At 44.0% G+C, this 17,956-nt stretch overlaps 1 protein-coding gene and 1 long non-coding RNA gene across 3 annotated transcripts; one reads left to right on the top strand and one right to left on the bottom strand.

Annotated features, from left to right (window-relative positions):
• Window positions 1–7,281: 7,281 nt before the first annotated feature.
• Tnp1 (transition protein 1) lies at window positions 7,282–8,107 on the bottom strand. Its single transcript, NM_009407.2, has 2 exons — window positions 7,933–8,107; window positions 7,282–7,533 (listed from the first exon to the last, which is right to left on the bottom strand). The coding sequence occupies exons 1-2, from the start codon at window positions 8,069–8,071 to the stop codon at window positions 7,505–7,507; spliced, it is 168 nt and encodes a 55-aa protein (NP_033433.1). The 5' UTR covers window positions 8,072–8,107; the 3' UTR covers window positions 7,282–7,504.
• A 136-nt stretch (window positions 8,108–8,243) lies between these two features.
• Window positions 8,244–17,716, top strand: 1700027A15Rik (RIKEN cDNA 1700027A15 gene). Of its 2 annotated transcripts, NR_038001.1 has the most exons (3): window positions 8,244–8,302; window positions 9,714–9,809; window positions 17,530–17,716. It is a non-coding gene; the product is annotated as an RIKEN cDNA 1700027A15 gene (long non-coding RNA). The 2 variants fall into 2 exon arrangements; NR_038002.1 differs by lacking the exons at window positions 8,244–8,302; window positions 9,714–9,809 and adding an exon at window positions 16,794–17,022.
• Window positions 17,717–17,956: the final 240 nt, after the last annotated feature.

Genomic DNA, 17,956 nt, shown 5'->3' on the forward strand with positions numbered 1-17,956 from the left:
ATGTCTCACATCTGATTGGTTATACTCTCAGTACCTTACAGAACCTCATTATCATGCCCGGGCCAGGCAGTGTCTTTGCAAAAAACTTTACTGCATATGTACACATTGGTTGTTTGTCCAAACTTATGCATGGTGGCCAGCAGTAGTCAGTGCCACTCTGCAACGGCACATGTGGCTTCCCACATTTTGCTGTGTTTACCTTTTACTTTTGGCTGTCCCTCCTTGTTCTCTCTAGGAGATGAGTATCCCTCTAAGGATGAGTTGGGGTATTGAAGTGAAGGCTGTGAAGAGAGTTTGGCACTTTAAGGATGGGGAGGAAGGCTTTGGGAAGATGCTAGAGATGAGTTAGGTGAGGTAGATATATCTCGGGATTTCTACTGCTCTGTAGGAAGACAGACTGAAGCTTGAAGCTTAGGGTCAAGAACGCATTCTGCTTCACTGCAGTAGTCCAGAAGCATTGCAGGAGTTTGTATTCTAAAGCCTTAGCTCCAATCCCAGCTCCCAGATTCCTGGAGCCACAGCAGTTATTCTGGAGAAAACACTGTGTTGCCTTCCAGGTGGCCAGGCCTGATCTCCTGAGGTGCCATTTCTGGACTCATTGTGCTGAGTTGACTCTGGGCCACTGAGTGATAGCCACTGAGAGCCTCTCAGAGTTCCCTGCGGAGGGATACCTAAGCATGTTTCATGTGAGTCGGAAAGCTGAGTGTGGCCATCAAAAACATGTGTCTGAAAAGCTGGGGCAATACACAGTATGAAAAAGCATTGGATCAGCCCTTTGGCTTTGAGATAAGGCTTGAGGTAGGTGGTAGGACTGAACCACTTCATCCCATGAAGAGCCCTTCTCTTTCACTGCAGGACTGAAGAGATGGAGGTGGGGAGGCAGAATCCTCAGGAAGAGCTGGGTACCTGAAGGGAGTTGGCCTATAAACTGAGGAAACTAATAGGAAAGATTTGGGAAATTGTGTCGTGAGTTTTTAGGAAGATCTTTTCCACATTCCCAGTCTCGTGACTAGATTTCCAGAGAGCAAAAAACACTTTGTAAGGGATTGGTAGAGTTGAGAGTTGTTCCCAGGTCCTCTAACCTCCAGATGGCATATAGTACTGTATTACAGTGTAAGAAATTATCTCTCAAATGAATGAATTAGAACTAATACAAACATTATTTCATAGTTTCTGAGGTCAGGAACATAGATGTATTTTGGTTGGGACCTCTGGCTCTGGCCAAGTCTCTCAAGACTCTGTAATCAAGGTGTTAGATCATGTGACATGCTCATTTGAAGTTTTGAGTGGGAAAGCCTACTTCTGATTTCACTGAACAAGCTTTTATTTATCTATTGTTTTGGTCAGAATTCTGTTCATTACAATCTACTGGACCAAGATCTCATACTTCTCACTGACTGTAGGCCAGATACCCTCTACCCCCCACCATGTGTTTGCTTCTCACATGGAAACCTACACAGCCAACTGACTTCTGTTAGTGTGAATAGGGAGAACAGTGGCAGAGGTGTGCAAGACAGGCAAAAAAGTGTCGCCATCACATTTGCTGTATCTCCCTCAATGAGGCGACCACTGTGCAGTTCCTACTCCTGAATATCAGACACAAAGTCCTCTTCGAAGATGCCCATCACCCTGATATAGCTGTCTCTTGTGAGACTACGCCGGGGCCTAGCAAACACATAAGTGGATGCTCACAGTCAGCTATTGGATGAATTACAGGGCTCCTCCCAATGGAGGAGCTGCAACCCTATAGGTGGAATAACATTATGAACTAACCAGTACCCCGGAGCTCTTGACTCTAGCTGCATATGTATCAAAAGATGGCCCAGTCAGCCATCACTGGAAAGAGAGGCCCATTGGACTTGCAAACTTTATATGCCCCAGTACAGGGGAACACCAGGGCCAAAAAGTGGGAGTGGGTGGGGAGGGTTTGGGGGACTTTTGGGATAACATTGGAAATGTAAATAAGGAAAATACCTAATAAAAAAAAGAAGGAAAATAAAAGAAGATGCCCACCATCCCAAGTTTTTTCTGATCTTATTTGTTCCTTCTAAAACAATGTAGTAGAAAAGGCAGGGACAGACACCTCTTTGGAGAAGACACTGTTACTCTCAAAAAAGGGAGAACACAGTTAGTGGAGTAAAGAACACCTTGATAACAGTTAATATTTATTCACTCCAAATAACTCCCTTCCCCCCTTTCTTTTCTGATAGTCTTGCTTTATAGCCCAGACTAGGCTCCTGGTTGCTGGGGTTATAGGCATGCATCACCACACCCAGCCAAATTTTCTTTCTTTATTGTTAGTGATATGTTTGATTATAAGAGAGACCATGAAAGGCATTTGACAGCCCCAGACAAGTTATTGACTCTCCCATACCCTCGATCTTCTCACCAGGATAACAGTATTAATTTCATGGAATTAATTAAAAGAGACGTCATATCTTTTAAAGCTACCTCTTTGATCTAGGAGGCCAATGAGCATGAACCTATTAGAAAACCAGCGAGGACCTCTTTTCTCCTGGTTGACCTTTCAGCTTTAAAGTTTGTGAGTGCAGTGGCCAAAGTGATTGGACAGGAAGACAATGAGAGGGAGAACTCTGTGGAAAAAGCAGCCAAGATTCATATTATCTTTTTCTTTTTAATTTAAGTACACTGTAACTGTCTTTAGACACACCAGAAGAGGTTGTCAGATCTCATTACGGATGGTTGTGAGCCACCATGTGGTTGCTGGGATTTGAACTCAGGACCTTCAGTAGAGCAGTCAGTGCTCTTACCCGCTGAGCCATCTTGCCAGCCCTCATATTATTTTCTAATTGTGTGATGGCCAGGATGGTCAATATAAAATATCACTGTGGCACAGAAATTAATCTTACTCTTTAGACCAGAGGTCTCAGGTTAAAAAAGGACAGCACCTCTTGCTTCCTTGAGGGCCTCCTTGGCTTGCCAGGCTCACTTCTTGCCGTATTGTCTCTGTACACACATCTCTGATTTTGTTTCAGCACAGCCTCATTTTAGTGTAACTTCTCTCAAGAGCCCATCTCTAAATACAACCACATTTTTAGGTACTAGGCTTGAGGGATTCTTAGGTGGACACAATTTAGCCTAGTGCTGATGGTATTCTAAAAACACATTGAGATCATTGAAAACCCAAGAGAAAGATCGGAACACTTTACTGCAGTGATGAGCCATTGCAAACATAGGAAGGCACTATCCCCAGACAACACCCACTGAGGCAGAGAGTAAGGGTGGTTATCTTGTGACAGGGCTTTGTTTGAGGATCTGTTCATACTGAGAGTTCTTAGGAAATTATTCCATGCTCTGTCCTCAAACCTGCTAAGCATCCGGCTAATAGGTGTGCTACAAGGGGCTCTCCATTTCTCTCTGGCTTCTCATTCTTTTTTCAGCCATGATATATATGACAGGTATTTTCAAATACCCCCTGTCTGGTTTATTTTGCTCCAACCCAGAGACATGTTAACAGGGAATATTAGTACTCCAAAGACCTTTTCCATTTATATCACTGAACGCCTCATTTGAGTACTTCCTTTGGAACAAAGAGACTCTTTGCTAAGGAGCTATTGATGCTCTCATTCTTCTACCAGATAGAAACGTCTCACAGTCCCAAAGCATTTAATATAATTATAGAAGTGATGTGTAATAAGATATACAAAAAATAAAAAGTCTTCTATGTTCCTTTTCTTGAGAGATGATCGGTGTCAATAGTGTGAAAACCAAAAAATTATGTCTATATTTGATCAACTTACCTCTCATACATACATATGTCTTAATGAAACTGCTCACTCCACATGACAGATGCTAATAAAAATTAAAGATACGTGTATTTATTGCATGTATTGTTTTGTATCTCTTTTGCCTCACCCAATAATATGACTTGACAATCTCACAGACATATGTATGTCGAAAGTGTGATGGCACATATGTGAAATCTCAGCACTCAGGAGGCTGAGGTAAGAGGTTGGTTATTTGAGGTCAGCCTGGCCTATGTGGTGAGTTCCAGGCTGGCCTATGTGGTGAGATACAAAGCAAAAGGCTGTCTCAAAACAAATGAATAACCACCCACATAGGTAATCATAACTGCTGTAAAATAATGGCATAGGAGGCATAGAAGTGACTGGACTAATCTCCTAGATGTCCTATAAAGGAGAGGTCCAAATTGGACTTACAGATGACTCATTTTTATAACAAGTAGTTCTGTGCTTTGAATTTAAACACTTCTGGTTGTAGAGGTCCATGAACCTTTCTAGAAGATATGATGTAGTCTAGAGGATTCAGTGATATAACAAAACACCAAGATGTCCAAGAGGCTTTGATGTCAAGGGGCTGGCAGATCAGGAGTCTGCTGGCCTGATCTCTCAAGATAGCATCTTGTACATTCCCCGAGCCTAGGAGGAGGTTTCTAGTTCTCTCCAGCCCTTTAAAAAGGCGAAATTCTTATGGCCCAAATCAGCCTTAATGCCATTACACTGGGGACTAAGTTCCAATAGGAAATTTGAGAGAATACATGTCCAAGCCATAACGGATCCTTCAAGTGAAATTTCTGGGTCCAAAGTTCTTAATAGTTCTTTTGGTTTGATTTCAATCCATCCAAGTTTCAGAACCTGTGGATTGACAGTTTGGTTTGTTCAGTCCCATTCACGTTCCAAGTGTCAAGTCTTAAAAAAAAATTTGTTACATGTGTGCATGTGTGCTTGTGTGTGCCATCATGTGTGCTCGGAAGACAACCTTTCACCATGGAAGTCTCAGGGACTGAACTCAGTTGTCAGGCTTGGCAACAAGCACCGTCATGAGCTCATCTACCACTGTCTACTTTCTGATTAGCGTTCTGAGTGTGAATTAGGTATAACACAAATGACATTTTCACCCTACTGCTTCTTGGACACTATTGGCTGGCTGCTTGCTTTTTTTCCGCTTCCATTAGTGGAATGTCTATTTTCCTCAGACCTCTACCCCAGCCCTTCAGTTTTACTCTATGAAACCCATCCACTTTGCTCCAACACCCTTCAGCTGATCAACATTAGAGTTGCAAGGTGACTTAGTTTATAATTGAGAAGGGATAAAGACACCCTTAAATATTCAGTTATGGTGGCGAACATTTGCCCCACTGACAGGATACCTAACAATGGACCCCTAGCAACATGAAGCTTCCATTGAGAATGTCCACTTTCCAGTGTTACAGCTGTGTGAAAGAGCATTCTAGCACACTACTAGAATAAGGGAGATCTGGCCCATCCAGTGGGGCTAAAGGGAGGGTGGTTGTCTGGCAAAGGGTGCTTCTCTACCTCCACTGTCTACCGAGTTTGTCAGAGATCCAGTGTGCTCTGTCCATGTTCTCCTCCACCCTACAACACACTGGGCCCTAAAGACTGGAGTAAAAAGGCTGTGAAGTTCTTTTTCCCCCAGGGGAGTTTAACACAGTGTCCCTTGTCAAGAGCATTCCCCCATTTATTCAGTGTATTTCAAGTAAAACACCACACTAGCTCTTCTGAGGTTAATTCCAGACTCTAACCTCATACTTGAAACATCTGAGAGGGGTGTGGGAAGCAGGGAGGATATTTTCCCAACCTGAGAGGACCTGTGCTCTCTAGGACCATGAGACAGAAACCTGTAGTTTTAAATTAATGTGTTAGAAATAGACCTTTGTTGTTGAACTGTGGTGGGCATTTAAATAGGTGATGGTGAAATAATGGTCTCTTTAGCATCCAATGAAAACTGTAGAAGTCAAATGAGTTTGCTACTACTCCCAATTTGTTCAGTAGGGTAGAATGTGGTCCATGCTACATAGGGAGGTAGAGGAAAGGATGGGCCCTGGGTTTTCCTCTGAGGACTCTGATGTTTTGAGTATCTGCCTATGAGCCACTCATTAAAAATGGGACTCAATTAATTACAAGCTGAAAATAGAGACATTTCTGATTTTCCAAGTCTTTGCCCACACCTGTCCCCCTCTTATGGGTGCCTCTACCCACCTGCCCTTGCAACATAGGCTGGGCACCACGCCAGGTTTTAGACGAAATTCAGACCAGCCCACCACTCTTCCCAAGCCAGAGGCCTCCTCCTCCTCTCTTTCGAGACACAAAGGCCTTCTGTGACTCAAGCAGGCCATGGTGCCCATCGCTTGGTGGTTGAATTGCCCAACTTGCTGGATAGTGAATGATGTGGTTTCCCTTCAGTCCCTGAGGCAAGCTTCTAGCTAGACTTACACACTATTTTATCCCATTATAGACCTGTGTGGAGATTTTAGGGTTCATCTGGTTCCTTTTGATGCTCTGGGTAGGTGTGAGTTGCTTTGTGCATGGTTCTGACTCGGTAGAACAGGTGACAAAGCTTGGAGAAGTTGAGCAACTTGTTCACAAGTGGTTGGGAACAGTAGCCTAGTGCTGAAGCTTAGTACTTGAATCAGCTGGTCCAGGTCTCTCTCCCTGGGGAGAAATAGCATCTTCTGCTGCTCTGTATGGCCACTGTCTAGGCATTACAATCATGGAATTTCTTATCCATTAGCACAGGCAGGCATGGTGGTGTTGGGAGAAGTAGATCAGGACAGGACTGGAAGTGAATGACTGGTCTCACACCAAGCTCCAGTGACATACAGGCCACACCTAATTCTTTCCAAACAACTTTAGGAGCCAAAGAATCCAAGTGTAGACATTACATTCCAAAAGAGAAAAGGGAAAGGGGCATAGTGAGGAAACACTGGACCAGGATAAACCATTCATAGCTGTGTTTTAGGATGGGCTGCTTCCATTCACAGTCTGGCTCTCCTCTACTTGTATTGAGCTGGGCTCAAACAGCAAAGCCATCCTGATACGTAGCCTGAGACCCTTTACACAATGGCTCAGTCTATTTCCAGGAGAACTGGAGATCCAACCTATGTCTCCTAAGGAGGGCCTTTCCCTTGGACATGCCAACCAATATGCAAAGGAACTGTTCTTTCTGATCAATACTGCATTCAGAATCAGGGCTTCTCCGGGTACTTACCTTCCCGTGACTTCTGACCAAAGGCATGTCCTCTAAGCAAACGGATGAGTGTTCCGAGCCTGCAGACTTTTAGTTAGGTTTGGGGTATAAAAGTTAGACATTTTAGCTCACAAGGCATTCCACCAGTCTCCCAAGCAGACTCAGACCACCTGCTTTCGGAGGACCACATTCATGGTAGGCAGAGTTGGAACATACCGCAAGATGAACCAGAGAGAGGGTCACATAAAAGCTTACTTCCAACCCAAGTTCAGAAACCCAAATATTTTCTAAACAAAATAAAATCAAAGAACATTTGTTTTTCACAATTTTATTTGTTTTCAAAATGTTATTGAGATGTTGGGGAGAAACAGCCAACATATACATTCCGAATTTCGTCACGACTGGCATTTACCCACTCTGATAGGATCTTTGGCTTTTGGTCTAACTTCAGATCTCTTTGGCAGTCCCCCTCTGATGTCCTCATGCTCCTGCCCCGTGTTGTTTGAAGACCACCAGGGCAGAGCTCATTGCCGCATCACAAGTGGGATCGGTAATTGCGACTTGCTGTGGGGAGGGACAGATTTACAACAAGGACACCCATTAGTACCCAGCCGTCAGAATCCTTGTCCCTAAGAATTCAAACGCTTGCCAGGCAGTGTTGGCGCATGCCCTTAATCCCAGCACTTGGGAGGCAGAGGCAGGCGGATTTCTGAGTTCGAGGCCAACCTGGTCTACAGAGCGAGTTCCAGGACACTCAGGGGTACAGAGAGACCTCGACTCGAAAAAACCAAAACAAAAAACAAAACCAAAACAAAAAAACCAAAAAACAAAAAAATGAGCCGCTAGAACTCTGGCATCTCAGGCTGGGATGCTGTTTACTACTGAGGTCTGGCTCCATGAAGGTGTCTGGAAGAGCAAGTCCTAGTGTTTGACTGTTCCCCTGCTTGCTCACCCGGCACTTACCATCATCGCCCCGTTTCCTACTTTTCAGGACGCTCTTCCGGTATTTTCTCTTGCTTCCACCTCTCTTGACGCCCTTGTGAGGAGCTCGGTTCTTGCCTCTCCTCATGCCATGAGTCTTTAGCTTGCGGCTGGTCGACATGGTACTTTCTGCCGAAATGAGGGGCTTTGCAAGGCCGGCAGGGCCGGGAGTCCATGTATTTAAGGCCTTAGCCATTGTGAGCACAAAGGGGTGTGGCTTAGCAGCCGGGTGCAGCTCTCTTGTGACATCACTAACCTTTGCTACACCTTGCTGGTACCTAAGTATTAAGGAAGCAGCCTCTTCAATGCAGGTTTGGTCCCCTTTTTAGGTTAAAGAAGGCTTTTCAGACAGGTACTAAACATCTAACTTCCTCCACTCCTGTGGCTTGGCCTGGAAAGTGCTTTAGCCGTGGTCATTAAAGTATGTTTCTTGCCTGTAGGGAACTTGAAAGTCACTGAGTGTGGATATTCATATGTGTGCGAGTGTAAGTCTCAACAGTACCCTCAGGAAGCAAATGTATTTCCATAAGCACTTGAGTCTAGGAGAGATGATTCAAAAATAGGAAGTTTCCTTCCCAGTCTTGACACTTCTGATACCAGAGACAGGGTTAAGTTTTGGTTTTGTCTCATGTGTTTTGGGGATCTTTATTGATATTCCTGGTTTCCGCTGCTACAAACCAGTAGAGCTAGAACCCCAGCAGATGTGACAGATATCTCCAAAGGTTGCCACCTGTCATTTTGGGAGCCTGGAATGCAAAATCTGTTTAAAGTTTAGGTCACAAAAATTTACTGCTTACATAGGATATGTCTATCATGTTTGGGCACTAGGGAAATGGTCTAAAGATATAGTCTAAAGACAGAAATCCTGTGTGTGCAGCCAAAGTAGGTGGAGCTTTGGGACTCTTATGGAAGGGTTGGGGGAAAGATTGTGGACCCTGAAGGAAATAGGAAGACCAACAGTCAACTAACCCTAGGGATCTCAGAGACTGAACCACCAACCAGAACGCAAACATGTAAGACTTAGTTTCACCCCACCCCCACGCAGATGTAGCAGATGTGCAGCTTGGTCTTCATGAGGACCCCAAACAAGTGGAGTAGGGGATATTCCAAAAGCTGTTGCCTATCTGCGGGATATGAGCTGCCTTGTCAGAGGACAAGGGGAGGGAACAAGGACTTTTAGAGGGGGTGTTCAGGTGGAGGGGTAGTGAGCAGGATGTAGTTAATAAAAAAAAAATAAAGTGAAAAAAAAGTTTCGTGTGTGCATGGACCCTTTAGCCTAGTGAATGAAATCCATTAGACCAGTGGTCAGGCATCTGTACAGGGAGTCCTGTTGATGCTGCTGAGTGGGTGATTAAGAGACACCTCTATACCAAAGCAGTGGTTCAGGAGCAAGTATTTTATAGGGGCTTAGCTGTGGAAGCACAAGGGATGTGTTGGTTCAGGTAGAGAGCAAGACAAGGACATAATCTTGGAGATGGATGTAGGAGATGAGAACGGACAGTGTCAGGGAGTGGCCTGTTTCTGTGTAATGCAGCTGTACGATGCTTGAGTTGCTAGGATCAGGTTGGGCTTTTGAATATGGGTTTGAAGTGCCTTTGTGACTTCTAGATAGAGAAACGGAGCAATGATTATGGTGTATATGAGTCAGCAAGTCTTGTCATTCCACATTTTGGATTTTATAACTCATATTGAGTTCATTAAAATAAATTTCAACAGACACTGAAAGTTCTTTCTCTCTCTCCCCACCATTATCCTTATTGAAGAACTGAACAAACATGGGGGAGGCTCTTAGCCAAAGCTGGTGGAGAAGAAAAGAGGACGTGGCTCAACTCCCCATCTCATATTTCTCGTACTTATAGGTAATGATGTTTTGGGTGCCAGATTCCCTCCATGGCATAGTAGCTTTTCCCTGGTAACTTCAGGTCATCATGACACCCTCTTTTTCATTCTTAAAACTTCCTGGTATAATTGAAGATGGTTTGGCAACTGCTTTTCTCCCACCCAGCATCACACAAAGCATCCCTTCCATACCAGCCAAAAGGACTCCTTAAGAATTGGTTCACTGATTCCTGGGTGACTCTCATTCCCATAGAGGGTAAAGCTATCTTAAAGCAGTGTTCCACCTTGCCCTGTTGTATCTCAAACTCCTCTGTTCATTTCAGTCACTTTTTTCCCTTTACAAACAGGCCCACAAGAACACAAATCCCCAAGAAACACAGGACTTGGCTTGCCTCTTAGAGCTTGCTGGTAAATGATTCTGCCACAGAATGGGGTTTCAATGAGCCTTTGTTTCCACATTTGTTAAAAGAATAGAATTTAATTTTCTTAAGTCATCCTATTTCTCCCATTTTTTTTGTCCTACAATTCTAAGGAAGATTTCCCCCACTTTCCACACACTCATTGCCCTTTGACATTTATTCAAAGTCTACTATCCTGTAACACTGCCCTTCAGATTGAGCCAACGAGTTACGTGAAAGCCCATTTTGTGTCTGGATTGCTGTGTGGTGCCGGCATGGTGTTAAGTTGGTCTCAACAGAAGACATCTCATCTTGGTTCTGGGACTGGTTGGATTTCTCAGGACCCTGTCTCTTGTTTGCAAGTAAGCAGGCTGCGTTAGGTGATTAGGTGGCCTCCAAGAAGAGTTGGCAGTCGTTGTGGTCCTCTTGTAATTATGAACATTTTCCTACAGTGTTCTCTCCCAACTGTGGAATCTTTCCTCTACACCTTGGCTTATCCAATGGGACTCAGGTTTTGTTTCTTTTTAAGTTTCTGATGAACAAAAGGATGTAGTTTCTAGTAGTAGTTGGTAGCGGAAGGGGTGGGGAGATGGCTTTTGTTGAAAAGGAATGTGGATCCTTTTCTTGGAATAATTGTTGGATAGACCTTCTCTCTTGAACTGGTCAGATGAGGAGACAATGTAATGTCATATCTCCTATCAGGACAGCCATGGTCCCACTTGGGACTAGATACTTCAAAGTATTATGGACAGTTCACTCACCAGAATGAGAAGGATATGGTGAGGACAGATCTACATTCTGATTCTTGCTCACCTCTGTATTTCAGCAGAACTGGACCTTTGGTCTAAGAGACTGTTATTTCTTGGATGATCTGAGATAGGATGCTATTTCTTGTTTCCAACTCTCACCCCCATAGAACCTGTTCTGCTTAAAGTGAGTTGAGATGGCAGGGGAAAGGCAAATGGATTTCAGAGATGGTGAAGAGCAAAGAGGAAGGTCCTAGTTTCAATTCTACTTCCACCATCCCTCTGAGAAACCTGAGGGGCAGAGAGCCATTTATGGAGAAGCACAGTCACAGGCTAGGCAAGGGTTGTGCTGGGGGTCTGAGGGTTGACTCTTATCTCATACCTCCTGGGTTGGACAGAGCAGGGTTGAGCATCGATCCCCGTGGAGTTGTTCTTTGCCCCAGTGAGGCAGCTTAGTAGGAGACCAGTGAACTCAGCCTTGACCCTTTAGCAGGTTCCAAGACGACCCCCACCCCACTGAGAACCATCTGTTAGCTTAGTTTGCTCATGGTCTTTTTACTCTGGCTTCTGATGCTTAATTTTGATGTGGAAACAAATGCAGAGTGGACTCTTGCCTGAGTTGCTTCAAGTAAAGCAACAGAGGAGAAGCCTGGTCGATCTATTTCTTCCACACCTCAGCTTGCCCCATGGGACTCAGCTTTTGTGCCTTTTATTTCTGGGAGATGGAAGGAAATGGATAGCTTCTGAGAGTTATTGGAGAGGGGTGGGGGTGGGGCAAGAAAGAAGGAGGGCGAGGGAAAGAGATTAATTTCCCTCTGAACTGTAGTTCAGGGCTTTAAGGCCCATTCTTTCACTGGCCCTGTTCTTAGAAAGGACAAGTTCAGTTTTACTGTTGTGACAGTCATATCTCCAGTTGGATTCTCTCTGACCTGTAAACTCCACGGATTTTCCTGAGGCCTCCAAAAGGCATCTTCACAGGGATGGGTCTATCCAGCAAGTTAGGACTTGGAGTTCATTAAGAGGGAGAATGGAAAAGTTTCAGGCAGTCCTTACACATGGGTGGTGGCTAAGTTTGAGTTCCTCTCTGAAATCTAAGTCTCTCCAGATGTTGACTTCAGCTGGGGAGAGGGGGACCTTCTATTCTGCTCACATGTACGCCCTGTCTTGTGTACTGTTGCTGATGTTTTTGTTCAAACAGGCCATGGCCATTGGGGAGAGGCTAGGGAAGGTGAAAACAGATGGTCAGCGCCTTCTGAGCCCAGACCATATCCAGTATCGTTGGTAGGGAATCAAGAGAGACCAGAGACCCAGGACAGAGAGTGGTTTTCTGAGAGAAGAGGAGGGCTTTCACTCAGCTCACTTCTATCATGAAATGTTGGAAATATTTTGGAACACTTTGGTTCTAAACATGCTGTGGGCCACCCTCCCCTTCTTTTTTTCCTGCTTGGCTCCTCTACCATCTTTTCTACAGAATTCCCGGTGTCTTTTCACAAACAATTACTAACCCAAACATTAACAGTTAAAAGGTAGGGACTCTGTATCTATGGGAGACCTTTTGCAAGTCCTTGTCCTGTTTATTTTGGGGTCTTCTTTGTCTAAAGGAATATACCTAGGCAGTGGAAGAGAAAGGGCCGACCGACTCTTGCTGATCTCAAGGCTGAGAGCTGCCCCTGGCTCCACGGTAGCTTTTCTATTTGGTTGGAAAAAATGTCCAGCCTTGACTTTCCACTCTGCCTTTTCTTTCACACTTGTGTTAGGATCATAGCGGAAGAAACACAAAAGGAGAGTGCTGGGGCAGGTGGTCTCTCTGGTAGAGGCAGGCTATAAATCTGTAGGTCCTTGAGGGGAATAAAAGTCTGATTTATTTGGACTTCATTTTGCTTTCCCAGAAGCCATCACTAATAATAACCTGCATGGTAGGGTTATATACACAAAGCAAAGCCAAATTTCATGCTTCAGAAGGTCCCAGATAACACTGACCACTTTTCTGCCCCCACTAACCTTAGCCTGCATCTAAAGAACGTGTCAGTTGTCAGAATTCCATGACCATGTAGTTTAGTTCGAGGCTTCACATTAGTGTTGGAAAGGTATGTTTTAAGTTTCATATGTGCGTTAAATCACCTACTCTCATGTGGACCAGAGGAGTGAATGCTTTAATCCGTTTATCTACTGGAACAGGGACGTTTGAGTTGGAGCGTTTCTAGAGAACATAGCAAATAAGCCCAGGATGTAGGTAATTTAGGCAAAGTCACAAATTATAACCAAAGTCAGACACTGTGCCTAGAATTCCTCATCCCCTGTTCAGGCTTCTTGCCATAGGCCATGATGCACAGTTGAAATGTCTTTTATTTGATCTACCTTCTCATTCCCCATGGATTCCTTTAGCTCCTTTATTCTCTTTATGTTCCAAGAGCAATGTGCTGGGTTTCTTGCCTTCTAGAAGTCCTTCCACCATCCAAGGGACATCATTTACTTTGAGAATACCCCTGAAATATTTGCCACTAAGAAGGGAAAAGATTCAGAGGTTCCTCCATGCTCAGACCAGTGCTTTCATAATTGATGACACAGAGCATTGTGACCACCAGGCTGGGGCTGGGGCGTCAGGCAGAGGAGGTAGTAGCCAAACAGCAAGGATGTCTTCTAAGAAGTATCCTCAAGGGACCAAAAATTATGTCTTTATTACCACTACTACTGTATTATTATTATTATTATTATTACTATTATCATGAATGCTATAACCATTCTGACCAGTCTTGGTTCAAGAGAGTATCAGAACTCAGTTTTGCTCTAAGGGAGACAGAGTATCAGTTTGCTTGTGGCTATAGAAAGATGGAGCTGATTTACATTTCCAATGCTATACCAAAAGTCCCCCATACCCACCCACCCCCACTCCCCTACCCACCCACTCCCCCTTTTTGGCCCTGGCGTTACCCTGTACTGGGGCATATAAAGTTTGCGTGTCCAATGGGCCTCTCTTTCCAGTGATGGCCGACTAGGCCATCTTTTGATACATATGCAGCTAGAGTCAAGAGCTCCGGGATACTGGTTAGTTCATTATGATATATATATATCTCCTTGGGTACTTTCTCTAGCTCCTCCATTGGGGGCCCTGTGATCCATCCATTAGCTGACTGTGAGCATCCACTTCTGTGTTTGCTAGGCCCCGGCATAGTCTCACAATAGACAGCTACATCTGGGTCCTTTCGATAAAATCTTGCTAGTGTATGCAATGGTGTCAGCGTTTGGATGCTGATTATGGGGTGGATCCCTGGATATGGCAGTCTCTACATGGACCATCCTTTCATCTCAGCTCCAAACTTTGTCTCTGTAACTCCTTCCCAGGGTGTTTTGTTCCCACTTCTAAGGAGGGGCATAGTGTCCACACTTCAGTCTTCATTTTTCTTGAGTTTCATGTGTTTAGGAAATTGTATCTTACATCTTGGGTATCCTAGGTTTTGGGCTAATATCCACTTATCAGTGAGTACATATTGTGTGAGTTCCTTTGTGAATGTGTTACCTCACTCAGGATGATGCCCTCCAGGTCATCAAAAAAAAAAAAAAAAAAAAAAGAAAGATGGAGCTGACACCATCACCACCAATGTTCTGATAGAATTCTCATATGTGACAATCTCAAAAGCAGAGATGTGGAACGCTTGCATTTTACCCCTGCCCCTCATGTCCCTGTGTTGGGAAAGCAGAAGTAACTTGCCTAGAAAAAGTTTAGGTTTTTAGGTAAGGACCGGAACCACACCCAGTTGTATTTGAACGCTGCACTAGCTAGATTTTATTGTCAAGAAGCTCTTGATACAGGGCAGCCTTATTCTCATCAGAGGAAATGTGAAGGGTAAAGCTACAGGATGGCCTGGCTTCTGGTGGCGATTCTGTCACAAGCAGAAATGTGTTTCCTCCAGAGACCACTCTTCTGTGATAGGGACATTTTCTTCATGCTGGAAAACTGAGCTTAAAACAGTTTCCTGGTTAAAGTAGGAGACTGTAAAAGAGCTCTTCAGGTGAGCGCGCAGGTGCTCTTGGCCTTCTAGTTGTCACTCCCTGTACCATCTGCTCCAGGAAGTCACTGCTTCTCAAAATCAACTGTATTTATTCAGGGTATAAGACAAATCTACTGGCATCTTGTTAAAAGATGATTGAGTGGCACCAGCAGCATGAACCTAGGGCCCCTCTGCATCCTGGACTTTCTGTGATGCGTACACCCCTGGCTTATGGCACCTGCCCATCTCCCTGCTCAGCCCAGGCACTTTGTAGACAGGTATGTATGTAATGTAAACACCACTCTTTCTCTTTCCTCCTGCCCCATGAACTTCTTTTCTTCCTTTGTTGCTCTTCCTGGGGGTTAAAACCATGAATGACAAGAGAAGTGCAAAGGTTCTGCTTTAGTCTTGCTTTGAAAAGGAATCCCAGTCAAGGCTCTCAAGGTTGGAGATTTCTCTCTTAGGCCCTCACTGTCAACTTGACCCTGATGATTGACACCATCAATCTTCAGCTTTGACCTCGGGCCCTTTCTTGGACTCTCTCCTTTTCTTCCTTGCAGTTATTAAGTCTGCGGCTGTGGTGCCCACCTTTATATGAACATAACCGGTAGCCCGGTTAGAGAATCTGTGTTACCTTCAAATACATTATTATGGAGGCTGCTTAAGTTTTTCTTTTCTTTTAATGTTGCCCATAAAGCTTCCTGTAAATGGGCTAATTGTATACTGGTTGCTTGAAGAAGTTCAGGAAACATTCCCAGCCGATGTAGTTCATATTCTCATTTCCTTTTCTACCTTTTCCTGCTATCTTCAGCGTCCCTCTCTAGCCAGGTTATCTATTCTCTCCTTCAAGCAACCTCCACTTCTATCGTCAAATTGATATTTAACACATGAAGAGTCAATAAGTGAATGTGCTCGTGGAAAATTCTGATTCTTAACACTTATTAAATAGCTATTATATATTCCAAAGTCCAAGGACTCCATGCTTTATAACTTCATCACCACATGAAATCTCATAAGGCTTCTTTTTTTTTAAAAAAAAGTTTTTTAAAGATTTATTTTATGCATATGAGTACACTGTCGCTATCTTCAGACACACCAGAAGAGGGCATCGGATCCATTATATATGGATGGTTGTGAGCCACTATGTGGTTGCTGGGAATTGAACTCAGGACCTTTGGAAGAGCGGTTAGTTCTAACCACTGAGCCATCTCTCCAGCCCCTAAAAGGCCTGTTTTGGTCACATTTCATATTTACTAGATTCTGTACTGATTATTTGTTTATATGACTTCTTAGATATTAAACTTGAGGTTGAAGTTGTATCTCTGTGATGTTCTTGGGAGAAGAAGCAGGGGTAGTTGACTTTTAATAAAGGTACTGGCTTGGAGATTTAACTACCATGTTGTTGGAGAGGGACTGAAAGAGAGGGGAGACATTCTGGAAGAACATAGGACTACATTTATTACCTTGCTATATTACAGTGTGGCCATTGGTTATATCAGTGTCAAAAGTTCTCAAATTGTACCTTGGAAATATTGAAGCTGGTATGTCGATTATACCTTAGGAGAGACATTTTAAGAATTCAATATTTTTTCAAGTTCCTGATCAAGAACTTTCTAGAATCATGCTTATCTAAAATGCCAGACTTGTGCTTGAAAGGCCCACCGGGGGTTTTACTTGGTTGCAATCATTCATATAAAGTTCCTATGTGAACACTGATGAGAGGACTCAAAAGTATTTGCTTGACTTTAGTGAAATATCCCCCTTCTTCCCCAGTCACCCAAGCAAGCTCTCACGCTGGCTCTCAGCCTTTGTGACAATGTGTCTTCAGTCATCAGGCCCTCTCTAGGAGAGTCCGTGTCACAGACTCTTATAAAGGGAGGATGGCTGGACTGATGTGGACTGATGGACTTGGGGTGAGGGAGAGGGATGACGGGGAGAACAGCCAGAGGATATTATTTCAACCAGAACCTCACTGCTGACCAGAGTTTGGAACCTTGAGAAGATGGCGAAAGCCTGTACGTGTTGGTGTCCAACATGTTACATGAAGGGTTTCCCACAGAGACACAAAGCAAAGAAAACACCTAAGAGAAGGAACAAAAGGTACGATGATGCTTTCTGATTACAAAGGGGACTCTCAAAACAGAGTAATTACCATCTTAGCCTTGGCTAATTTTCTAAAATAGGACACTTTTATCTAAAGTAGGCATGTCCAAACTCTGCATGATAGCTCTGAATGTGCCCAAACACATTTGTTGACAAATGCATCAGAATGTCAAAAGGTTAGACATCCTCACAAGCTTAGAGCATAAAGTATAACTCATCATCACGGCTTCCAAAAGTCCACCTTAGCTGATTTTTCTATGTGCTTCTCTACTTCCCCAAACTACACAGAGAACCAGATGTCTGTGTTCACTGTCGTTGTGCTGTAAAGTCTCTCTCTGCTCTTGTCCACTCAGTAGGAGACACTGTCACTGGCCTTACCTCTGAAGGTGGGCACTCAGATACTTTGAGCCCTTGCCTTGGATGGCGTTTTCAGGTAACAGAGTTAGTAAGGTCCCTTTGAAGAACGTTCCAGTGTCCCTGACAGCTCCTCCTTTGTCTCCTCAGTGAGGCACACATGCTTTGGCTGAAGAAGCTTCTAGACACCATGAAGTACCAAGTCACATTTGTTCCCATTGTTGACTCAAAGAACGATGGGTCCCGATGCAAGCCTAAGGCCACCGTAATCATCGTCGAGCTTGCTTCTCCACCCCAGGGTCTCTAAATAAAACCTCTTCTTTCTCGGAAAAAAAATGTTTCTGAGTGTAATTATTTAGCTAAGAAGTAATCTGTGGTCCCTGGAGTATCCCAGACCCCCCTTTTTAATGTAATAAGATAGTGGGGTGTGGTAGGTTGAGAGAGAAGTGAGTCAGAGGAAATATGTCACTTTTTTTCCTGTTTGGAAGATTACTAATGAAATTCACGGTTGGGCTTTGGTTTGGAATAAGTTGAGATGCTCTCTGGCTCTGAAAAGGACTTAGTTTGATAACCTCTC

This window comes from Mus musculus, chromosome 1 (genome assembly GCF_000001635.26).
Source record: "Mus musculus strain C57BL/6J chromosome 1, GRCm38.p6 C57BL/6J".
Classification (NCBI taxonomy): Eukaryota; Metazoa; Chordata; class Mammalia; order Rodentia; family Muridae; genus Mus; species Mus musculus.